General features: G+C 54.8%; 5 protein-coding genes across 5 annotated transcripts; 1 reads left to right on the plus strand and 4 right to left on the minus strand.

Annotated features, from left to right (window-relative positions):
- Positions 1 to 563: 563 nt before the first annotated feature.
- Positions 564 to 3455, plus strand: PHYSODRAFT_259189 (hypothetical protein; the record flags this gene model as incomplete). The annotated part of the gene is made up of 9 exons (XM_009532176.1): positions 564 to 571; positions 608 to 695; positions 725 to 867; positions 901 to 1003; positions 1157 to 1321; positions 1410 to 1688; positions 2294 to 2503; positions 2542 to 2757; positions 2832 to 3455. The coding sequence occupies 9 exons, from the start codon at positions 564 to 566 to the stop codon at positions 3453 to 3455; spliced, it is 1836 nt and encodes a 611-aa protein (XP_009530471.1).
- An 814-nt stretch (positions 3456 to 4269) lies between these two features.
- On the minus strand, positions 4270 to 5051 carry PHYSODRAFT_286535 (hypothetical protein; the record flags this gene model as incomplete). The annotated part of the gene is made up of 3 exons (XM_009532177.1): positions 4270 to 4759; positions 4827 to 4939; positions 5003 to 5051. Coding segments are annotated over 2 exons (213 nt in total), but the record flags the coding sequence as incomplete, so codon positions are not given.
- A 2624-nt stretch (positions 5052 to 7675) lies between these two features.
- On the minus strand, positions 7676 to 11803 carry PHYSODRAFT_259139 (pleiotropic drug resistance protein ABC superfamily; the record flags this gene model as incomplete). Its single annotated transcript, XM_009532178.1, has 4 exons — positions 7676 to 7891; positions 7943 to 9781; positions 9803 to 9955; positions 9995 to 11803. The coding sequence occupies 4 exons, from the start codon at positions 11801 to 11803 to the stop codon at positions 7676 to 7678; spliced, it is 4017 nt and encodes a 1338-aa protein (XP_009530473.1).
- A 9314-nt stretch (positions 11804 to 21117) lies between these two features.
- PHYSODRAFT_561869 (hypothetical protein) lies at positions 21118 to 22513 on the minus strand (the record flags this gene model as incomplete). Its single annotated transcript, XM_009532179.1, has 3 exons — positions 21118 to 21373; positions 21454 to 22296; positions 22370 to 22513. The coding sequence occupies 3 exons, from the start codon at positions 22511 to 22513 to the stop codon at positions 21272 to 21274; spliced, it is 1089 nt and encodes a 362-aa protein (XP_009530474.1). The 3' UTR covers positions 21118 to 21271.
- Positions 22514 to 23724: 1211 nt separating this feature from the next.
- Positions 23725 to 24033, minus strand: PHYSODRAFT_416636 (hypothetical protein; the record flags this gene model as incomplete). The annotated part of the gene is made up of 1 exon (XM_009532180.1): positions 23725 to 24033. A coding segment is annotated over one exon (309 nt), but the record flags the coding sequence as incomplete, so codon positions are not given.
- Between the last annotated feature and the right edge of the window lie 680 nt (positions 24034 to 24713).

Consider the following 24713-nt stretch of genomic DNA (forward strand, 5'->3'; position numbering starts at 1 on the left):
ATGGAGGCGCCAATTTTAACTACAACCGCTCCACTGCCACCAGATCCAGGATTCCCTCTGGAGCCCCCGTCAAAGAAGAGTAAAAAGCGTCTCCTCCCCGATATCACAGGCACAGACACCAGAGGGCTAGACGTCATCAGAACTTGTCGGAGTACCTTGGCTGCTCTGGTCATTGCCGCTGCATTATGCCCAGCACGTAAATCTAGCGACACCGTATCGTAGCCAGTGGATGCCTGCCAAATATGGCTTACTCGAGCGGCTTATCTGCAGTGATATGTCGGGGTCATAAGCCCGACGTAAATCTGCGGAGACACGAAATCGGCCTCGATAAGCGGCCCTAACCCTACCTTTATGTCGTGTAGCCATCATAAACTTTTATCTTGCTATTTGTATTGTTTAACCTGACCATCATTCTTGAACGTGTTTCCTTCACTCTGGTGGCTTATCGCCTCGATTATGTCTTCCTGCCGACAACTTGAAGTTGCGCTCACTTTTGAATCGGACGGCGAAGGCGCGAAGTCGACCTCCGCCGACTCGCAGAAAGTTATGCGTGATGCTAACTGATGCTTTTGTACGTGCTGTGGCTGGCCGTGCTCACGCCTTGCAGGGACATTGTGCACCTCACGCACTCCGCGATCCATTGGCAGCTGCGCTGCATCGAAGACTCGTCCAGCGACGAGAACACACCGCCGAACGTCGCTGTGGCGCCGCGCCACGACCACAGCCGACGGCCCTGCGGAGCAGACGGCGACGCGAGCGCAACGGGGACGGCTACGCCTCCGTGGCTGTCTCCCAAGCGGACCAAGCGTCGGTCCAAGAGCGCGACGAACCTGCCGTCACCAGCGACGCCGCCACCAACGGAGACGCGTGCGTGACGAAGCCCGACGACTTCCTCTCCAGTGCTGCTGGAGACGCCATCAAGAGCCCCGTCGCGCCCGAGGACGACAAAGACGTCTCACCCACGCCGCCAAGGCCGCCAAGCACGCCGAGACACCGCTGCCCCGTACGCTCGCCAACACCCTGTGCTCCAGCGCGCCATTCGTGCTGCTGCTGCCGTGCAGGCGACAGCTCCGTCCATGGTGGATCTGGCACCGCTGACTCGACGGCAGGCGTCGCGACCGGGCGACATCTTCGTGCCAGTACGCTGGCCGTACAGTGTTGCGCACTTGCGCGACAACTTCAACCCGCTGGCTACGATCTTTCCAGCAGTGCATCACTTCGGGTCCTGCAACTGCTGGAACTCGTGCCGCGCGAACTCCTGTCGCAACGAGCTGATGCCCGTGTTCTGAAGTGCGGCAACGGCCTTGAAGATTCGGCCAAGGTGTTCCTCGGCCACAACCAGCGCACGCGTGAGTTGGGAATCGTGGCCGGTGAGGACATCGACGCTGGCGTAGTGCTGGCTCGGGGAGATAGAGCACGTAAGCTCTTCTCGGGCCAATCGACCGCGCAACCAGGGCTACAGGCTCGTGTTGAAGCAGCGGCCGGAGAAGCCAGCAACCGGCGTCTGCGTTGCAATCAACGCGGGGCGCATGGAGAGCCTCATGCGGTTCGTGAATCATTCATGCAGGCCGGCCGCGGCGTTCGTCGAGCTGTCTAACGGCCGTCGTACGACCGTGGTGGTGGTGACTACGCAAGATATCTGTCGCGGCGAGGAGGTGACCGTGGACTACGGCGACGACCTCTCGATTGTCTGCCGCTGCGAGGTCGCCGAGTGCCGTCACAGCGACATCCAGGACGAGCAAGATCCATGAACACATTGCTGGCGGGCCAAGGGCGCTGCGTGTAGGTCGTTTCCAGTGTAGGTGGTTTGTGAGGATTATGCATGGATGAATGTGGCTGAAAGATGTGAGTTTATTGTTGCCTTAGCTATTCGAATTGACTGAGATGAGGCTTACGGGGAATCCGATGTGGGCGTTGTCTTCGACGTGGGCGCCGAGACTTTTGGCGCCAAGGCGCTTCCGAAGAGCTGTTTCTATGTTTTGAACGCGAAGGCTGCTACTGAGGCGGCACTTTGCGCGCGCAGATTTCCCGTGTTGAAGTTCGCCGAGGGCAGCGTCTTTTGAAGATCGGAGGCGCGTAGCTGGTGAGTATGGCTTGGGCTAGACGCTCTGCACGCCGCCACGGTCGACAGATTCGCTCAGTTTGCTTTTTGCCAGCTCCCAAGCACTCCAGTCCAAGCCCCTCCCCGTCCCCTCCTTTCCAAGCTCCATCCCTCGTGCGTCGACCCCACTTGAGCTTCCTTCCTTCGCTCGCTAGCTGTCTGACTGCCGTTACGTGTTTCCTAAACCTACAGATGGGCAAGAACTCCGGCAGCACCAACTACTCCATGTTCGACATCGACCGACTCCTACACCTCGTCGAGCAAGCGCTCCCGCTTGGCCGAGACGAGTGGGAGCGGCTTGCCGTGACCTACAACTCTGCTCGCGCCCGTGGAGCACCGGAGCGCGACTTCGAGAGCTTGCGGCGCAAGCTCAAGACGCTGTATAGTGCTCGCAAGCCGCCGGTATGCCAGAGATGTCGCCACACATCAAACGCGCCTAGGAGGCCAAGCAGGCCATTGACGACAAGACCAATGTCATCGAGATCGACGACGAGGCCGACCACGACCAAGGCTTCGTGGAGCCCGACTTCTCGTTCGAGGCTGACCCCGACGACGACAACGTGCAGCATGATTCCCAGGGCAGCACCGGTCACGACGAGCCCATCGAGACGGATGAGTCCGTCACGGGCGACTCCACGAGCTTCAGCCCCCACCCAGTCGAGGCGAGTTCCAGGACCTGCTGGCGGCACCTCTTGCCGGCGACGAGCTCGGAGCGCGTGCTCGTACGCAGCGTCCGGCGCCGCTTCGAGCACCTCAAAACGCGCGGCAGCCTGGCGCTGGAGGTCCGCCAAAGCAACGCAAGAGCTCTTCCACCGTCACTGCGAGCGACGGCAGTCTCTCGACGGGGGCGCCAGTCGACCAAGGACGCTCATCGGGGAACCCCAAGAAGGACCAGAAGTACAAGTCCTCCTCGAACCGCCTCGGAGGCACCGACCTCACCAGTTTTCGTGATGCAGTGGGCGCCAAGCGCGTCTTCGAGGAGGACAAGGAAACATTGGAGGCCAGATTTGCGAAGGCCAAGTGCATCAGAGCCATGAAGGCCACCACCGCGCTGAAGAACAGGTTGAGCGGCCTCGGAAGCACCGCCAACACCATGGGCGGCAGCATCATGGAGACTGTCTTACTTCTCCGCGAGGAAAACGAGCGGAAGGCCGAGGCGCGTCGTGCCGACGAGGAGAAGCGGCGTCGCGAGGAGAAGGCCGAAGCCAAGGCCGAAGCGGAGGAGCGTCGTCGCCGAGAGAAGCTGGAGATGGAGGAGCGCGCTCGCCGCGATCGCGAGGAGGCGCGTGCGCGCATCCAGGAGTTGCTGATCTTGATCGGGCGCCTTGAAGAAGAAGGATTGAGGCAAGGATGACGTCTAGCGGAAGCAAATCGTGGACAAGGTAGTGAGGTTTTTTCATTTGCACCGTCTTAGCGTAGCTCGTTGCTTTAAAGCCTCACCAATGAACTACTCATGTTGCTGTACGTACTCAGATTGATGCACATGTAAGCCTTGCTGTTGCAGGACATCTAACAAAGTTCGTGCTGGCAAGCCTTCCAGCTGCGTAATAGATCTACAGAAAGCAGCATCATTCCTACGCGTACTCGCTCAAAACCAGCAAGAAAGTTGAAAGTCAATGAATGCCTCTGTCAAACGACTCCACTACATGTATTGAAATGTATTACAAACTAGAGACTAGTCATCCAGGTGTGCAGGCAGCTCCATCTCGCCCGAGAACGTCGTGCGATTTTGAGAGATGCCCACAGTGCGTACGCGGTAGTTCACCAAGCGGAACAGATTGTTCAGTCTGAGGCCACGGAGTGCCGGCTCGTAAGGTAGTGGTAGATTAAGGCGACTGTAAACCTTTTGAACGCTTCCCATGCCCTACTCCGCAGCCTACCGCACAGAGGTGATGGCGTTGTGGATGGTCCGCGCCGAGCTCCGCAGCGACGGGTGCAAGCGCTCGAGGTCGCCGTCCTTGAGCGGCGTAAGGATGCGGCCGACCATGGCGGTGGAGCATGGGAAGGCTGAGTCCGAGGCGACGTTCTTGCGCGGGTCGGGGCAGTACACGGGGTCCAGCAACTAGTTCCTGAAGCCCAGCGACGTGTCGGAGTCGTTCCATGACCCGGGGCAGTTGTGCTTGACCCACACGATGCATCCGTCTGCCGCGAAGCAGATCGTCCCGGTGACAAACACCGAGTGCAGCCAGCCATTGTACATGGGGATCTGCAGATCCGCGTTCGATGGCTGCTGGACCTTCATAGCAACAAAACGTAGCTGTAACTTATCGCAATACAATTCAGTTTCATAATGAGCGTTGCCTGTGCCTTATAGTTTTTCCCATCGATACAGCCGAAGGTATGCTTCAGCAGAGGATCTCGAGCTTCGCCAGCTCAGTCTGGCGGCTGGGTGACGGCCATGCGATGCGTGCGGGGGCGTAGTTGTCCAGTGTCTTGGACAGTGCTTCCTCAGCCCGTCGCAGGGTCCGCGCCAATGTACTCGGAGGAACACCGAACAGCATGATCAAGCTGCTCAGCTCCATGGAGCCAACATAGAAGCATAGGACCAGCCCCAACACCTAATGGTGGTATCGGAGCTTGAGCGGTCGGCCCCTGGAGCGGGCGCGCGGGATGTGGTAGTAGCTAGTGAACCGGCGCAGTAGCTGGTGAAAGGAAGACCTGTATCAATCATAGCATTCATGTACTGTTAGTATACGCATCTGATGCAACACACCTGCAGTTCAACGTACTTGGTAAGGCTGGTGGGTTTACGAAGTTGATGTCAGTTCCGTATCTGTACAGGACCATCCACGCAGAGTCGCAGGGCATGTCCAGGCATTGAGCCGTGAGGTAATGGCGGCTGCGCATCGCCACCTTCCATGCCTCCTCGACCAGAGGCGGAAGACCTCACGGCGAGCGACGTGCAGCGCCTCACCTTGCTTCACTATGGCGTCTGTGAGCAGCAGCAGCACGTCCGCGAGAGGGGCTTTTGCCCGACGTGCGCAAAAGTCAGAATGAGGAAATCTAGAAGGATTCACGCGCTCGGTGTCTCCGAGGCAAAGTGATGGGTACACTCCTCTTTGTACCAACGTCACTGTAGCAGCCGCCCTATTTAGGACACTATCAGTCCGACACAGGTAGCACTTTTAACACCTTTGTGGTAGAGATTTTTTGCGATAAAGCGACATATATCTTTTATAAGTCGGGCTTAATCGCTGCAGATAAGCCGCTCGACTAAGCTATATTTGGCAGGTGTCCAGTCCATAATCTCGCTGACAGTGTTGCTTTATGATGAGCGTCGGACACGTTGTTTAGATCATCAAAATGGGCCACTCTCCATCGCCATACACCGTGAAAATACAGGGCCGCTCCAATCCGCCAACAACTTTCTACCATACGCGTGATCGCTTCAGTGAGCTTACCTCGGTCCACTAGCGACAAAAAGGGGAACATTTGTTCGGCCGAGCTCCAAATCGCCGCGGGGACAACCCGTAGCCGCAGCGAGAACATATCTTCTTCAACAGCTGTAAGGGGCAATCCGAGTGTCCTCCAGCGTTGCAGGAATGTCCTCCGGAGAATGACAGCAGCGGAGCACGTCCAGAAGACGTGGTGCAACGTTATGACACCTTGCTTGGCACATGAAACATGGGGGCACCCCACGCATTGTTTGGTCACATCATATAGGGAAAGAGCGTGATTTTTAAGGCGCATGAAGAGTTGCTCCGCCCATGGACAGGTTTTCCCGTTATCCCACCAAACAATTCGTTTTTTTATAACTCTGTTCAAGCACTCGTTAAAAAAACACATATTTTAATAGGTGGTATTTTTTATTGTCCGAAGTATTTTTTTAAATATTAAAATACTTCGGACAATATCCTAACGATTTATCAGTTCTAACCCAGGTCCCTGGCGGAAACAAGTTTACTTCGGCACCATGGATCTTGAGTGCTAGGAACGCGGAAAAAGCAGGTCAAGAAGACCATACACGGAAGCCACAGAGCACGAAACGAGGCTTAGTTTTCCTGGCCTAATCTTAGTAAGCGGGGCGTCAAAACTCGCTCATTTGGCGCCAAAGATTGGCCTAAGTCTGCAGAATCTAGCTTTTAGACTGTGGATGGACGAGCCAGTCGTTTTCTAGCAGCTAAATATGAAGCAACTCATAAACTCAGGAGCAAATCTCGACGATAACTCGACGTTACGTTGCTGGAGTGGCTTCGATACACGGTCGCGTACAAAGCGAGGCATCCCGAAGGCTATTCGTTTCAAGACGGCTAGAGAGAGAGATCTGATGCTGACGAAAAGGGTGCCGGAAGCTGAGGTAGCGACGTTTTTCAAGTCTCTGAAGGATAGGTCGGATCTGCAGACGCTGGGCGAGACTCTTCAGAACACACAGTACTATGTGTGGCGGAAGACGGGTGTGTTGCCGAAGGACGTAGAGAAAATGTTGGGGATGACCGACTCGATGAAAATATTCGACCCAAAGTACTAGTGTGTCCTGTCACTGTGCGGCGGGGCATGACTCAGAGCTGGTGAGCGTCGTGATCAACTTGACGTAGTCGTTCGTGTCGCCCACCAAGGACAAGTCGGTGGCGGAAGTGTACGGCGGGCGGCAGGCGGTGGCTGAGGCGAGTCAGTCGGCTACTGCCACCGCCACGAGGACCAAGTTGAAGAGGGGAGTCTGCAGAAGATCGCAGGAGGGCGACACGTCGGGCAGGGACAAGGAGTGAGTGTGCGAGGAGGCGAGGTGACGTGAGATCTATGACGAGCGGCCAGGAGGCCACGGGAGCGGTGATGAGACGTGAAGAGGGAGAGGGCCAGGTAGGTTAGGAAGGCGCCCAATGTGTAGATGAGGTAGAAGTAAGCGGGGACAACGAGCTGCGGTCTGGCAGCTCGACCCTCAGTTGAGATTTATTGCAGAACTGTAGCAGGTTGAGACTAAATACATTGCGTTGCGACCGAAGACACAGGCTGCTACGTTAGTGCTGAGCGAGGGCGACGGCTAGCTGCGAGCAGTAAGAGGAGGTAAGCGAAGGTAGGCAGGCACTAAGATGAGGGGACAGTGGCGAGTTGGGCGGCGGGACCGTGGAGAGAGACCACGGGGGTCGAGGTGCACGAGTAGCGCCTTGACCGAGGGGCGCAAGGGTCCGCGTGTGCCCTCGGGCGAAGGACACCTGCGTCCGCTGCACGTTAACCGGGTTTTGCTGGAAGCAGCCGGCGGGGCTACCTGACCGTCGGTGCCGACAACGCTTCCTCCCAGCCATCCCTATCCCCGTCTGGGCCATAAGCTGTTTGGTCACCACTGTGCGGCCCCGTGCCGGTTAGCCGCCGGAGCTAATGCTTTCCGCCTAGGTGTCGGCGAGTAGGTCGTCAATGCAACGTAATCCGTCCGTGAGCCGACGACCCGTAATGGGATTGGAGGCCTAGCGGCGAGTTACCTACACCACCTTCAATTCAACTTACTTGTCGACTGACAAATTCTTCTAAGATGCTTCACTGATGTTGAGGATAGAATCATTCATATTTAATTGTTTATGTTGTGAAAGTGCTGCCATATGCAACAACTAAAATAGACCACTAAAAATGACCTTCCGCGCTCTATCTCTTCGTGTGGTTGATGTAGCGCAGGGACAGCATCGACAGCACGCGGAAGATAAAAATGGCCGCGAACACGTAGCCGAAGTTGGACCAGCGGTCGTTGTAGTTGTAGCTGAACGTCCCCTCGATGAAGCCCTTGACCGTCGTCGTGTGCGACACAGTGATCGGGGCCTCGGTCAGAGGTTGGCAGCCGAGGTTTGAGCCGATGTTCTTGTACTAGCTTAGCGATTCGTTCCACGTGGGCTCCTCTTGGCAGTCGCAGAAGACAATCGCCGTCAAGATGGCGACGCTGAACCGCTGGGGCACGATCGTGTAGAGCCACTTGTAGCCCTCGGGGATGGACGACGACGGCGGGTTGAAGCCCGCGAACAGCAGGAAGATCGAGTTGATGAGTGCGCCCATGACCGCAGCCACTTCGATGCTCGGGAACGCGTGGATCAGCAGCTGGGCGAAGTACATTTGGCCCAGCACGAAGAGCGACACGTGCACCCAGTAGAGCACCGCCGTCGCGAAACCTTGGAAGCCCACCATCGGGTAGAAGATGACCGTGAACAGCAGGCACTGGCCGAACACGTAGGGGATCTCCACCACGGTCGTGGCCACGAAGTACCAGAGCGAGTTATAGCACTGCGATGCGCGCTCCCGATAGAATGCGGCGCGGTCGTTGGAGTACACGGGGAGGGTGTCCATGAATCCAGCCATAGCCATGAACAGCGTCGACATGAACACCAGACCAACACCACCCATTAGGCCGCTGTACGTCGAGTAGTCTACGCTCAAGAAGGCCAAGCCGCAGATGATGGCGACGCCGAGCACGATGGCGAACCGGGTCAAGTTGAACGCCGGTGTGCGCCAGTAGAGCGCGAAGAACCGCTTCATCAGGAAGTACAGCTGCGTCGAGCCCTTGGACGCGCGCTTCTTCGTGAACGTCACCTCCGGCCAGTCGGGGGACACTGTCGTGATGCCAGGCTGCTGCAGCATGTCGTCCATCATGCGCTTCTCCTGGCTCTTGGAGAAAATGTCGACAAAGTCGAGGTCTCGAGCGCGACCGCTGCTCACTCCGGTACCGATCACCTCGAGCATCCACGTCGCGGGGTTCTGCTTCGGTGGACACGGCTTGACACCTGGGATTGCCTCCAGATACTTGACCAGCTTCTGGCATCTATCGCCCAACTCGCCTACGAACACCGACTGACCGCCGCGCTTGAGCAGGATCAGGTGGTCGAACAGGAAGAAGACGTCGGATGACGGCTGGTGGATCGTACATACGATGGTCCGTCCGCTGTCTGCCACTTTGCGCACTCCGTCCATGATCACCTTCGCCGAGTGAGCGTCCAGGCCACTCGTGGGCTCATCCAGGAACAATATACTTGGCTGCGCAGCCAGCTCCACCCCAATTGTCAGTCGCTTCATCTGCTCCTGAGAGCTGCCACGCACAATTTGGTCCGCAATGTCGTGCATGTCCAGCAGGTCGAGGCATTCTTCCACGGTGTCGTACTTCTTGCTGTCGGGAACGCTGCTGTCTTGGCGCAAGAACGCGCTGAACGTCAACGCCTCACGCATCGTGGACGCCTCCGAGTGGATGTCCATCTGCTCGCAGTACCCGGTCGCACGACGGATGGCCAGGTCATTGGCCTCACACCCGTTCAAGTAGATCTTGCCCTGGATCGTGCCCTCCTTTTTACGCCCAGCGATGACGTCCATCAGTGTCGTCTTACCAGCGCCTGTGGACCCCATCAATGCTGTCAAGGTGCCACGCGTAGCACAACCGTTGATGCCCTTGAGCAAGTCGTGACCCTCCTTCGGGTTCGTCGGGTCGGGGACTGTGTACCACAAGACTGTGAACGCGATGGTGACGCGGACGAAGCTCTTCTCGCGTCGAGGAACGCCCACCATCACGTCATCGTGAGACGTGTCCGAGTTGGTATCGTCCGAGTGCTTGGGCGTCGTGGCCAGCGCGTAGACGTCTTGAGCTTCGTCCTCGATCTCTTTGGGTAGAAGCTGAATGTTCGTAGGCGCCAGGTATCGACGATACTCGAGCAGATACGTGCTCAGAGCCAACAACAATACGTAGAAGACGATCAAGAAGATGGCGCCCGTCCAGAGCTACGTTTTGCTCGAAGGAACGCCAAACTGGTCCAGGTAGTACTCGCCCATGTTCATGTTGAACTTGGAGCAGTAGTCGATGCCTCCGTACTCGCACACATTGTACTTGGATGACCGGTACTCGTTCACCGACAGCGCGCGCATGCACCACCCGATCGGGTTGAGCCAGTAGAGCTATTCGAGGTAGTTGGGGATCTCGCTCTTGGGCTGCACGAAGCCCGCGAAAAGGATGATGAAGACGATCGAGAAGGACGACATGGGCTTGGCAATGTCCAGGTTCGGGCACATGGCAGTCAGAGCGAAGAACCACGTCGACAAGACCAGGTTGGTCAGCACCAGCAGGGTCAGGTAGATAAAGTACGCGCCGACGTTCGCCACGAAGCCGCACATCCAGTACACAAGTGATCCGAAGATGAGAATCTCGAAGACGGACGGAGGCATCAGTGCGATCGAGTAGTCGATGACGTACGACGCCGTCTGGTAGAAGTTGGCGCCTCGCTGCTTGTAGAAGATCTCGCGGGCCTCCATGAACACGGGGATCTGCGAGCCTGGACTCAACGACATGAACATGACAGCCTGAAAGATGACACCCAGCATCACCTGCACATTCGTCGGGTCGACCTGGTAGAAGGTGCTGCCGTAGATCAATCCCATAATGCACGTCATGGCCACTCGACTGGCAACGTACGCCTTGTTCCTCCACAAAATCGTCATGTGGCGGACGCTCAGAGCCGCCGTGTTCTGCCAGAAACCCTTACGAAACTCCGGCACGGGGTCCATGTACTCGCTCATGTGCTTCTCTAGCTCTGGTTCCATCGGAGCCTCGATCATGCCGACCAGGTCAGCGTAAACACGGGATTGGACGAAGTGCTCGGCGAACTCACTGGCAGCACGCGGATGCTTGATCATTCCGACAGGGAGCGCCACCTCGTACTGATGCTGCAAACGCGTACCGAGATCCAGCAGGTAGTCGGCGATATCGCGGTCCGGAGGGCACTTGAACCCCAGGCTCTCGAAGTACGGGAGCACTTGGTCTCGAGGGCCGTGGTACATAACTTCACCCTCGTTCATGATCAGCACGTAGTCGAACAGAGCGAACACCTCGGGCGCCGGCTGAAGCAGCGAGATCGCCACCGCCTTGTGCAACGTCTTGGCGATATTACGCTGCGTGCAAATGATGTCGAACGTCGCCGCACTGTCGAGACCAGTGCTGATCTCGTCCATGAGGCTCACGTACTTCATACCAAACTCCATCTCGCCTGTGGTCACTCGCTTGCGCTCTCCACCCGACACGCCTCGAACCAGTGCGTTGCCGATGACTGTGTTCTCGCAGTCCTGAAGACCAAGCTGGCCGATGACGATGTCCGGGTAGTTCTTGTAGTACGCCTTGGCCGCCTCCAACGCTGCCAGGTTCTCCTCGACCGAGCCCTTGGTAAAAGTCTCCGCGCCTTTCTCAACGAGGCCGCCAACGACGAACTTGTGCGCGTATTCCAGAGTCTCGCGCGTTGTCAGCGTGGCGAAGTGTCGGTCCGTCTGCGGAACGTACTCCACGAACTGGGGAACGCGCTCGATGATCTCCTTCAGAAGCACGCCGTTGTACGTGATCTCGCCCTCCACCGCGATGTTGCTCTCCACTGGGAATTGGCCCGACAGCATCTTCATCAAGGCCGACTTACCTGACCCAGGCTGCCCAAGCACGAGTGTGATGGTGCCCGGCTTGAACAAGCCGCTGGCGTTCTTGATGATCTCCTTGCGGACCACGCGCCGCATGGGTGAGATGCGCGCGAGCGCCTTGGCCACCGTATTGAAGAGCGTCGGCAGCTCCGACTTGGCCGTGACGTCCTCAGTGATCGTGATGTCGGCCATCACCGACAAATTCTTGTAGCGCACCTCGAGCTGCGTCATCTCGCTGCCGATTGCGAGCTCAAGCGTGGAAGCCATGAAGCGGTTGAGCTCCTCAGGGCCCTGCGCGAGCATGCTCTCGCCCGACGCGAGGCTGACGGCGGGCAGGGTTGCCGACATGGATGTGAAAGATGCCAGCCCAAGCAGACTGGTGCACTTGTACTTGTTGTTGTTAGACTTGGACGTGCTCCAGAGCGAGCAGATTTCGGAATGAATTCGTGAAGGCGGAGGGTCCGAAGCGGAAGGCAGGGGTTCTATGAGGCGCCGCTGCCTGGCAGCTCGCGTGTGCGAGCAATCGCGAGATTTCGATTGCGCGTACAGGGAGTGCTAATCGACTAAGGGTACTAAACGTAGAGGTCGCGGTGCCGGTCTTTTCTGCCAGGGTCAAGCAATCACGCTGGTGGATGTATCGCAGCGGTCATTCTAACCGCTTAGCGCATCGATGCTGGCATTGAAGGAGGAGATATTATAAATCCTACCAGGCTGAGTGGAGCACTGACAGCGCTGAATCTGCTACCTGTTCGTTATGCTCCATTTCGCTAGCCGACCTCCACTTCAACTGCCATTGGGTACCGCATAAACGCGCAATGAGACAAGCACTTCAACTTCGCGCACCGAAATGCTTCAGTTAGCACACAGCAACATTGCATGAAGCTTTCCTAGACGATATACTCGCAGTTCCCCCGAAGGAGTCTCCTCCAGCGTCTGGAGTATAAATATATGCGTACTATATTGTAAAATAATCCAGTAAATCAATTATTTTTTACCACGTTTTTGACGAAGTGCCTATATGTTCTTTTAACTTAAAAAAATCTATTAATCTTTCAGTGGAGTATCAATTTTAAAATTGAGCTTCGTACCTCGTTATAAGCGGTAAAATCCATTTGAGCCATACCGGGGGTACTATTCTTACTAACCTCCACCAACGGTCCTGTGTCGATGACTCGGAATTGGCAGTGGAGTTTGATAGACTGGCGGCAATTGGAAAAGCTTGATTCATTTCGGTGCGCGAACTAAGTTGAAGCGAGGGACCCTGTCTCATGGCGCAATCTTACCAAAGAAACGCGGGATCTGATTGCGGCAAACTACTGTCTGTCTGAATTGTGTTTTGCACTTTAGCCGTACCTGCGAACTAAGCGTTGTTATCTTTCATAACCCGAATTTGGCACCCAAGAGCTTCGTCCTTTCAGTTTAGGAGTCATTTTGATTAGCAATGTGTTTTGAGCCAAGTTCAATAAAAGTATGGACAATCGAGTAGCAGTCCACTTCCGGCCTTTACGAGAATCTACCTGATGCTATTTAACAGTACTTCGAAGCAGAGGTCCGCCTATACCGTATTATATTGTATTGGGATGATTGCGAAGCCCTAATACATATTACAATTCTTTGACAAACAATAATAAATATTGCCGTAATTTATATTGTATTGGCGTATAAAACATACTGTTTTATCGATTTAGAGGGGGAAGAAAGTCAGCAGCTGCAGATCCGTATCACAATTTGCATTGATATTCAAAATTTTAGTAGTGAAGCTTTCACCGTGAAGGCTACCTGAGGCTTAATCTAACGGAAAACGCCAATTTGTATACCGCATACTATTGAATTGAACACTTGTCAAATATAGAAAAATATACAAATAGGAGGGTATACTACCAAAGTAGCTCCGACGCATACAAGTCTGAATATTTTATATACTGTAGAGCTAGTTACGTTCTGCAAACCCTCTTTGATGACACCCTGGCAATGTATGTACCAGTCTTCAAACCATGGAGACATCCATAGGTTGCGCAGAGTTGGTTCAAAACGCCTGTCATGCCGTTAGATGTAAGCAGAACTTAGACCAACAACCAAAACTATTTATCTTTGGGTGCCTTACGGTAATTTGCGTAAAGTTCCAAGTGTCAGTTTTTAAACTGTGGTCTTCAAAAAGATAAAACAACTTGCCATATTTGGCAAAGTAATACTTACAGGTAAAATAAAAGGTGATTTCAATTTCAAGACATCTCTTAGCCAATCAGAAGATGTTAACATGCTAAACTTCACATAAATTTGCAGTTTCAAGAAAATTATAAGTAATGAACCTTCTAAACGGTTCTGTTGAGGTATACAAATTGGCGTAGGTACAATAGCTTTGTATACTGAGCACATTCTATCAGATTTGAGAGGAGGTATTCAATTCGGGAAGGGTCTACTATTTGGCGCTATCCGTTACGCGTAGTTACATGTTGTATGCTCACAGTATTATGATAGCGGTCGGTGTCTTATCGGACGCTCAAAGCTGTTTTCTACCGGCGAGCTTGGTAAACGGACATATATATGCTAATGCATACCTATATAATAGTCATTATGGTATGGAATACTTGCTTGGATGTGGCGTTGAGCAAATCCATGCCCTCAGCAGCTAGAATTTGACATCATCAGTCAAAAATTCTATGAAAGTGGTCTTTTTTCATATTTATTGGCAATAATTGGATCAATACGATATTGTATTAGAAACCGGGGCGCTCAATAATAAAGATTTTGATTGGAAAACCCAAATATTTACTGTATTGCAATATTGTTTTCCGACCTCTGAGTTGACAGATCGGGTATGGCAAACCTCTTCTCGTGCCCTGGGGGCGTCGGCTGTCTTTACTGTTGATTTTGACGTTGCTAGGTCTCAAGACGTGACGTGTCGAAGGAATCTTCTTCCCTCCAGTGACTGAAGTACAGGAGAAGCAAGTGTGCTGGACTCAGTTGCCTTCAACGGGATGGCTAGTTGAGGTTGCCCAAAGGTAGAGACAGGAGCCAGAATGACAGCCACGAGTAGCAGCACGACGCAGTGTATGCGCATGATTCTTCTTCTACCTGGAGTCAGCGAAGGGCTTCAGCTCGAATTGGAAAGTGAAGAGCAAGGAATTATGTTGTCTCAGTCATTGCGTATGAGCTTAGTACCGTTTTTTATCGTAATCATGTTCATCGCGTGAGGATGCTAACCAAGATCAGAAAATAATGAATTCCCAAACAAAGCATGGAAGTTAGGCCAGCGATTAAAAAATATATAAGCATGGAAGTTAGGCCAGCGATTAAAAAAATATGTACCGGCATCCTCCGTTCTTTACTGACGTTCGCTTATTACTGACAATCAATTATAGCCAATCAAATACCTTATTGTTATCCTCCATTTTTAACTGACAACACAAAAATGGGTCATTTCCCAATCCACAAGATGCTACCTGCTCGCAGACGCACCGCCATTACGGCAGCAGAAAGCTCGAAGAGCTCGATGCCTGGGCACAGTGCGGTGGCATCACCGCGGCTTTTAACGCCTTCTACAGCGGTATAGATGAGTTCGTCCACGAACCGCGGCGAAAGCTCATGGACAGACAGCTCTCAAAAAGAATGCTCGGACGAGCGGCACAGGTATGGCCCTCCCCGCTGAAGCTGAGCAGGAGCTCGTGAAACGGATGAATGAACTGCGTGGGGAGGGCGTATGCGCTTACAGGCCCTGGAAGCAGGCGATGACTACATGTATTCACAGCCTTTAGTGAAGAAAGTAGACGTTGTAGCTAGTGAAATTATCGCTCAGCTTTCTAGCCTGAGTCTGATAGATCATAGAGTTTGAGCTGTGACTGTCGAGCATGATACCATAGAGAGCAGCTCGGTCTGCGATGAAACAATGAGCTTTTTTGTGTGTTTCTGTTGGTTTGTAGCTTGTGGTTGAGGGGGCAAATTCCGAAGTGAGATTAAATGTTATCGTCTCTCAAACTACTCTCTAGTCTTCCCCTCCTGATTTCCTTCTTGTTCGCCTTGTGCTCGTTGGTGCCTCTCATCAGACGGATTACTCCCGGTATCCGCTTGAATTGATCTCAGTATATATGGGTCTCCCTGACCAGTCATTGGTGTTCCCAGAGCCCGGCTGCCGCCGGTTCTCCTGTTGCCGTCGGATCCTCCGAGTCATCGGCGGATGTGTCCACACGTTCTCCTCGTCCATGTGCATCTATTGGCGGCGCTCCCGAAGACTCATGAACACTCCCACTCGCCGCTAATGCTGCACGATCGTCCCGATGATTCCGCTTGCGCTGATCAGGTACTGGAGCCTCTTCGGCCCCAACGCCTTGGTAAGCATGTCCGCGAGCTGGTCCTCCGTCGGCACGTAGTTGACGACGATGAGACCTCGGGACACATTCTCGTCAGCGTTGCTTGCGAGAGCGATCGCGCCCTGGTTGTCCTCCCATACTTGGGTAGCTCCCACTCGCTCGTGGCCCATGTCCTTGAGCATGGCGCGGGTCCACAGCACCTCCTGCGTGCACAGGCTCAGCGCCATGTACTCGGCCTCCGCCGAGCTGAGCGCCACCGTGCGCTGGTACTTCGACTTGAAAACCACCGGCGCCCCGCTAATCATCACCATGATGCCCGACACCGAGCGTCGGTCGTCGAGATTGCTGCCCCAGTCGGCGTCGGTGTACGCCGTCACCTCGACCTTCTTCGCGTTCCCATTGTAGGCGATGCCGATGTCTCGGGTGCTCTTCAGGTACCTGAGCCCGCGGATGGCAGCCTTCCAGTGCCGCTGCCCGGGGTTCTCGAGGAAGCGCGACAACTGGGTCACGATGTACGCCACATCAGGTCTGGTGCACGTTGTAATGTACAGCAAACAGCCAATGAGTCCTCGGTAGGGCTTCGCCTGCATTTCCTCACGTTCCTTCTGAGTCATCGGCGACTGAGTCTTCGACAACTTCATGCCCGACCCGCACGGGTTCACCACCACCTTGGCGTCCTGCTGGTTGAACCGCTTCACCACATCATCAATGTATCGAGTCTGCTTGATCATGAGAGTCTTCGCCGATGCGTCATGGTCGATCTCCATACCGAGAATGAACTTGGCCTCGCCCAACTCCTTCATCTTAAACGCATTCTTGAGCGCCACCTTGACTTCCTGGATCTCGCTGTTCGTCTTGGCTGCGATGCTCATATCGTCCACGTATAGGCAGACGTACACGAACCTGCCCTTCTCGCCCTTGACGTATACGCACTGGTCACCGCCGCAGCTCCGAAATCCGATGCCCACGAAGACTCGGTGGATGGTCTTATGCCAGGCATTTGCCGCCTGCTTCAGACCATAGATCGCCTTCTGCAGCCGACACATCATGTTCTTCGCGTTGATGATTCCGTGGGGTACCTCCATGTAGACGCGCTCCACCAGCCCGCTGTTGAGAAAGGCGGTGTCCGCATCCAGCTGCTCGGTGATGTACGCCTCAGCCACCACAACCGACGACACCACTCGGATCGAGTTCATGTTGGCCACGGGCGAGTACGTCTCGAAGAAGTCCACGCCATACTTCTGCTTAAACCCTTTCGCCACCAGGCGGGCCTTATACGGGATGACTCGGCCGTGCTCGTCGCGTTTCTTTGCGAACACCCAGCGACAACCGATCGGTCGAGCACTCGGTGTCCGACGGACCAGCGTCCATGATCCGTTATCCGCGTGTGCCTTGAGCTCCGCATTCATTGCCTTCACCCACTCCGACGACTCGTCGCTCTGCATGGCCTGCTGATACGTGGTGGGTGCGTCATTGGCATCGCCGACGTCTGCAGCGTAGGCCAGCACCGCCTCAGCCAATAGGCTGTCTTCGTCCACCCTGGGTCGCTTTGGAGACGGTGGCCAGAAGTGATCATCGTTGTCCGAGTCATCGGGACCATCATCGTTCGACTCCTCACCGTCTGCGGAACCATCTCCAAGTAGTAGTACCGGTTCTCGGGCGCGCCGGGTCCGTTCCGGCTCGGGGTGGAAGACCATGTCATCATTCACTACCGGTCTCGGGAGTCGTCGGTACGTTGTCAGCTCCTGCATGGATGGCTCCGACGTCTCCACCTCATGCATCACGTGTCCTCGACGGTCTCTTCCACTGATTCCATCGGCTCGTCGGCGGCAGGTCGTTGTATCTCCTCGGGCAGTGCCGCATCCTCGGCATCTTCCGTCAACTCAATGTTCGGCGAGTTCTCGCTGGGCGCCATGTCGTAGATGACGTTCACCTCGCACTCGTCCAGCTTCACCGACCTGGACACCTTCACCTTGTTCGACTCCAAGTCGTACACTCGGTAGCCTTTTGAGTCGTCGGCGTACCCAAGAAACATACATTTGAAGCTTTTCGGCTCCAACTTGGTGCGCCGCGCCTTGTCGACATGAGCGTAACGCATCGACCCGAACACTCGAAGATGATCCAGCCGAGGCTTTGATTTGAACGTCAACTCGTACGGAGTCTTGGTCGGGTGCATGCTGTTCGTCGACCGGTTGATCAGGTAGACAGCAGTGCTGACCGCCTCTGCCCACCATATCGAAGCCACGCCCTTGTAGTGTAGCATGCTTCGGGCCTTCTCCATGATCGTGCGGTTCATCCGCTCCGCCACGCCGTTCTGCTGGGGGCTATACGGGACCGTCTTCTGATGCATAATCCCATTCACCCGGCAGATCTCAGTCATCGGCGCGTTAACGAAGTCAGTGCCGTTGTCCGAGCGCAGGCATTTAATGCGCTGCCCCCATTGGTTCTCGTACACCTTCGTGAACGACTTGAACTTGGTCACGACCTCGCTCTTCTTGGTCAAGAAGTACACCACGACGTGTCGCGAGTAGTCGTCGACAAATGTGAGCACATACCTCGCTCCGTCCTTGGACTTCGTCTTCATAGGACCCATCACGTCCGTATAAACTAGTGCAGCGGTCGAGTCGTCGCCGACGTCGACCGCGACGGGAAATGTGCGACCGTCCGCTTGCCCTTCATGTATCCTCCGCACAGGGTCTTCGTCTGGTGTTGAGTCGTCGGGAACCCGTCCGTCGCCTCGCGGGTCTTTGCCATAGCGTCTCCGTTCAAGTGTCCCATACGAGCGTGCCATAGCTCCCACTTCCCGTCGACTCCCGAGTAATCGGTGTAATACACCATGTCCTGCTGGCAGTCCAGCAAGTACGCCTTGCCGACCTTCTTCCCCGAGGCGATCGCCTTCGTCTTATCCCAGATGACGCACGACTTCCGCTGGAACTCGACACTCATGCCGCGTTCAGCCAACCTCCCAACCGAGAGTAGTCGCCGGTCGAGTCCGGGGATGTGGAGCACCTCCACCATCTTGATGCGCTTGCCGTCGATGCCCGTTAAGCGCACCGACCCTTCCCCTGCCACGCGGAACTTCTTCCCGTCCGCGATTGTCACATACATGTCCGCCGGCGACTCGTTGTACTCGAACAAGTCATCGCGGTGAGGCGTCATGTGAGCCGTCGCCCCACTATCGATCAGCCAACCCGCTGATGGATTCTCCGCCACAGCGAACACCGAGTCTTCGGCGGTGTCTCCATTTGCTTTATGTGGCCCACTTGGTCACAGTTGAAGCACTTGCCATTGAAGCCACCGACCTTTCGTCCGCCGTTGCGCTTGCGGCCGAATGCCATGCCGCCCTTGCCGAACTTCCCGTTCTGGTCCCTACCTCCGAACGAGGTAGCCTTCAACGCGCGCTCCGTGGTCTCCTTCTTCTCCTGCCGCTCGTACTCCTTGAGCAGCTTCTCCTTCACCTCGATGAGGGTCACGTCCTTCGAGTTCTCGACGATGGATGCGATCAACTCGTACTCCGCCGGCAAGCTGCTCAGCAGGATGACGAGTTGTCGGGAGTCATCGAGGGGCTCTCCAAGCGTCTGAAGGCCCACGATGAGCTCGTCGAACGTGTCCAGGTGCTTCGCCATCGTCGCACCGTCCTCCATCTTGAACTCGTGGAGCCGACGAGTCATCGTGACCCGATTATGCATCGTCGTCCGGTTGTAGAACTCGCGTAGAGTATTTCAGGCTTGGATAGCCGACGTCGCCGACCGAATCTTCGTGTGGTGTTCCACAGCCACGCCTTGACCGATCAGACCGAGCGCCTTCATGTCGTTGAGCATCGAGGCCTCCGTCATCTCTGTCGGGTCCTTCACCACTTGGACGTGCGCCAGCAGCCCCTTCCTCGCGAGCGTCATACGCATCGCGAACTCCCAGTGTAAGTAATTGTCGCTTCCCAGGATGACTTCGGCCTTCGTGCTGGACGTCGTCATGTCGGTCGTCGGGGAGGGCTTGAGCTTGTTGCGGCTGTTAACCTGTTGGTTTGTAGCTTGTGGTTGAGGGGGCAAATTCCGAAGTGAGATTAAATGTTATCGTCTCTCAAACTACTCTCTAGTCTTCCCCTCCTGCTTTCCTTCTTGTTCGCCTTGTGCTCGTTGGTGCCTCTCATCAGACGGATTACTCCCGGTATCCGCTTGAATTGATCTCAGTATATATGGGTCTCCCTGACCAGTCATTGGTGTTCCCAGAGCCCGGCTGCCGCCGGCTCTCCTGTTGCCGTCGGATCCTCCGACTCATCGGCGGATGTGTCCACACGTTCTCCTCGTCCATGTGCATCTATTGGCGGTGCTCCCGAAGACTCATGAACAGTTTCACAATGCGCGGCAGACATCACTTTTTTACCCACTTTTTGTAGCCAAACATGACTGTCAGTAAAGAACGGAGGATGGTACGCGGATCTTGCCTTAATTACCACTTGGAAGCTGCTGCGTGGTGCTGATCATTTGCACTTTGTGAAAAATCCAAGTCTTTAAAAAAATAAGAGACTGTTGTTTAAAAGCCTTCAAAAAGTACAAAATGCTATGAGCAAGTAATTAGGTGATGTTCTATTCTCCCAACCATAATGATGGTCTGGCCGCTTTTTAGGGTTTCCATTTTAGGAGCTTGGAAGTACAGCCTACTTTTGCAACATACATACTTAGTACAGCACGCGCCCCGAAGCATTTTTACATGTATTATACGATGTAGATTTCGGATTATTGGCCACAAAAATTTGAGTTGTACGAATATTCGAAGGTACTTGTAGGAGGCAGCAAGAGGAATGCTTGCAGTATGTAAAACTAAACTTTCCGTGTGAGTTTTGTTGGCCTGAACGTAAACACAGATGCGAGTGACGTTCGTAAACAAACAGCATCCCATGTACATACCCAACTCAATGCACGCTCCAGCAACCCTACCAAGACACAACTTTTAGTACACTAAATATGAACGCTTCAATCACTTGGAATTGCGTTGTTCAGTTCTGCACACAATCTCATCAATCCCTCTCCGGCAAGCAAGACTCAATGTGCCTTGTGATGCGGGGTCAATCCTATATCGATGGCACTATTTCCAGCAGCTACGAGATCCCAGGAAACTTACCCAATCGAGGCCGTAGTTGCGAGGCCATTTAGCATTCCGCTGTCCACGCGGTAATTCGATACCCGCTTCACCACGCCCTATCCTACCTGGTAGGCACGAGCGACAAATCCCCCTTCTGATTGGGTTGCTGTTTGGAAAATGCAGTGTAAGTATAACAAGATGCTGGACCCGCGAGTCGCGCCATGAGAAAACGTTCTCCGAAGGTCAAACGGAAGAGCGCATGCAACAACGCCATCAATCTCTAAAAGGGTTGGCCTTATATTGGTTGCGTCGGGTGGCGGCTGTCCACACGACAGGACCCAAAAGGCCAAAAAACACGACATGACATCGCCGGTAACGCGGAGTTGCCGTCGTGCAACGTCACAGCGAGGACTCAGGAACATTTCCCCATTTATCCTGTCTTCTGCTTCTTCGATACCTGCTCCTCCTGCTCATTTGGAGCTCGCCCAAAGACCTCGTTCAGCTGCTGGGACACTCGAATGAAAGTCGTGCGCTTTCAAAGAGCAATAAAAGCACCCACGACAACGTTAGATCAGTACAATGTGGAGGCATTGCTGTTGCGCTTTGTCGTACCTTGCTGATTTCCTTCAGCTTGCTGGCTCCCACGTAGGTGCAGGTCGAGCGCACCCCACCGAGGATCTCCTTGCAGGTTGAGGCAACAGCGCCACGGTACGGCACCGTGACACTCTTGCCCTCGGAGGCGCGGTACTCGGCCACGCCGCCATTGTGCTTCTTCATGGCCTCGGACGAGCTCATGCCGTAGAACTTCTTGAACAGCTGGCCGTTGATCTCGATCTTGTCGCCGCCGCTCTCGTCGTGGCCGGCGAGCATGCCTCCGAGCATGACAAAGTCCGCTCCAGCGCCAAAGGCCTTGGCCACGTCTCCGGGGCACGTGCAGCCCCCATCAGAGATGACGTGTCCGTTGAGGCCGTGAGCAGCGTCAGCGCACTCGAGCACCGCCGAGAGCTGCGGGTAGCCCACGCCTGTCTGCTTGCGGGTGGTGCACACGGAGCCCGGGCCAATGCCGACCTTGATGATGTCGGCTCCGGAGAGCAGCAGCTCCTCCGCCATCTCGCCCGTCACGACGTTGCCGGCGATGATCGTGTGCTCCGGGAAGGCGGCGCGCACGTTGCGCACGGCCTGCACGAAGAACTCCGAGTAGCCGTTGGCCACGTCCAGGCAGATGAAACGGATGTCCGGGTGGCTCTTGAGCACGGCCGTGATGCGCTCCAGGTCGGCGGCGCTCGAGCCGGCGCTCACGGCCACGGTGGGGAGCACGTCCGGGTGCTTAGCCGCGAAGGCCGCCCAGTCCGCGGGCGTGTAGTGCTTGTGCACGCACGTGATGAACTGGAACTTGGCCAGCTCCACGGCCATCTCGAAGGTGCCGACGGTGTCCATGTTGGCGGCGATCACGGGCTGCGCAAGGCACGAGGTGGGTTAGGCCGAGGGTAGAGTGATAGAAGGGTAGAGTCATAGAGGGGGGACGCACCACGCCGGACCACGTGCGCTTCGAGTTGCGGAAGCGGAACTCGCGCTGCACGTCCACCTGCGAGCGGCTCTTGAGCGTGCTGCGCTTGGGGCGGATGAGCACGTCCTTGAAGTCCAGGCGGACCTCGGTCTCGATGCGCGGCATCTCCTTCTTCCTCCTTCCTTGTCTTCGTCCGGCGGCGGCGGCGGCTTGCGTCCGAGGCAGCAAATTGCGGAATGGATGAGGGCAGCTTTTGGCTCGGCTGACGTGGCGGCGGCAAAGGTGCAACATCGCAGAGTTCGCATTCAGTCTTCAAGGACTGAAGTAGCATTGAAGTAACACGACAGGAACCTTCGTAAATGAGTGTTTCGGACTTAGTGGGGAGGTATTAATAAGATGCTGGAATTTGTATGCGGTACCTGCCAGACTCGAGGCAAGCGTCTGTAGCGTTACTTTTGTGTTGACCACTCGCCCACTTCAACGTCTGACGCTTTGTCGCATGATCAGCCGGGTGCGGCTCCACCGACGGACGCACGCAGTTACATGTACATGTACATGCATCATCGGCGAATAGAATATTCGGAAGGGGCCACGCTTACCCAACCTTACCCCAACTTCTTGTATGAGGAACCAAGTGCAGCATCAACGCTAAGTTACGACAGGCAAACGTATTTTTTTCGCGTGACTGCCGTCCGAAGCGGATTGTGTATTCGACACCTCCGCCCCAATGTTTTAAAAGCAGAAGGCACCAGCGCTAAAGTCGCTTGCAACGCTTGGACTGCACACTTACTTTCCGTTTTGCATTCCATTTTTCACACAATACCTTGATTGAGTTTACCATGGCTCGAAGGAACGAATGAAGATGCGGAAAATAGAGAAATGGACCAAGAACATGAAATTGCCGAAGACCAGCGCGAGATACCGGTCAAGTGCACAATAAATAACATCGGAAGAAAGTCCTGAGCTTCCTTGTGTAAAGCATGGAATTACGGTTTATGGTCAAACTAGAGAGAGAGAGAGAGAGAGAGAGATTACCGGGGTACGTATTGTTAAATGTGTCCTGTGATTCCTAGCGTCATGCGCAATGGTCCATGTAGTTGATGGATATAACGTTCAGGTGGACGCCGCAGCCATGACCAAACTCGTACAGTGAGTATGCAAGCGTTTAAGGGCCCGTTGTATCACAACCGTCTACTACTACATGTACTTGGGTGGCACTTTACAGTCACAGTATCTGTTTCGGTGTTGCTACTCCTCTAATGTGGAATGCCAGCATAAACAAAATATCCAAACAAAATATGAGGACTAAACACTAAATAGTTTCCAGGGTCTCCAACCCGTTGCTGGCGAGTTGAGCGTCCGCTTTACTCAGCGTCTGCCTCAGGCTCTTGCGCCCCTACATGAAAATATGCATCCCTCCAATGGGCTATGTCGCCGTCCAAAAGACGAGATACATCCGCCCATGGGGAAACCTGGTTTGGTCGGTCTGAATGAAAAACTTGCCGGCTCCTGCGATCATCCATGGCGATATTCGCCAATCTATCCGCAGCCTTGTTGAATGCCCTCAAGTGGTGGTTCCACGTGCGGACATGTACTCGATCTGCTATGCCCCTGCATTGAGCATAGATATTGTGTAGATGCGGAGCCCTCGGAGGCCGCCGCCGTCTCATTTGTGCCAGGACCATTGCGCTGTCACCAATCACATGGATCCCTGTCATCTTCCGCGCTAGGGCATGGCTCAACCCAGCTTGGAGCGCGCGATAATCCGCTATGTGGTTGGTCGTTCGTCGTGAGGCTAGCGATATGCTAGCCATCCATTCCACTCTTGCCGTTATGGCACCGGCGGGGAGACTAACTAACACGCAGCCAGACCCACCAGGACCTGGATTTCCCCGTGATCCACCGTCAAAGAACAGAATCAACTGTGGCCGGGATAGCGCCACCAGCGGGGAGGGCTGGTTAACTAGATCTTGACCGAGCAGAGCCGAAGACACCAACTTCGCGGCTTCCCTTCGGCCACCAGCAGATGTCAGTTGATGCATCATGACGCGGACATTGATATATGCTTGCCAGAGCCGTCCAGCTAATAGTGCTGCCGCATGCTGTGCAGATGAGTTACGAGCTACGTCCCAGTACGCTGACCAGCGACGCCAGATAGCTTGTAAGGTAACCACGATACCTAGGGACCAAGCCGTAGCAAGAATAGGTTGGACACATTGCTGAATTTTGTCTCTTTCCTCTCGTGGTGTGGCGCTGAATACTCTATCAAAAATGGGCCACAAGTCGCAGGGAGCTTTAGGCCAAATACATTTTTCGGGCGAAAGTCCGCATCTGTAAACCCCAATCGCTCCCAATTTTGATAGAA

The sequence above is a fragment of the Phytophthora sojae genome, assembly GCF_000149755.1.
Source record: "Phytophthora sojae unplaced genomic scaffold PHYSOscaffold_6, whole genome shotgun sequence".
In the NCBI taxonomy this organism is placed as follows: Eukaryota; Oomycota; class Peronosporomycetes; order Peronosporales; family Peronosporaceae; genus Phytophthora; species Phytophthora sojae.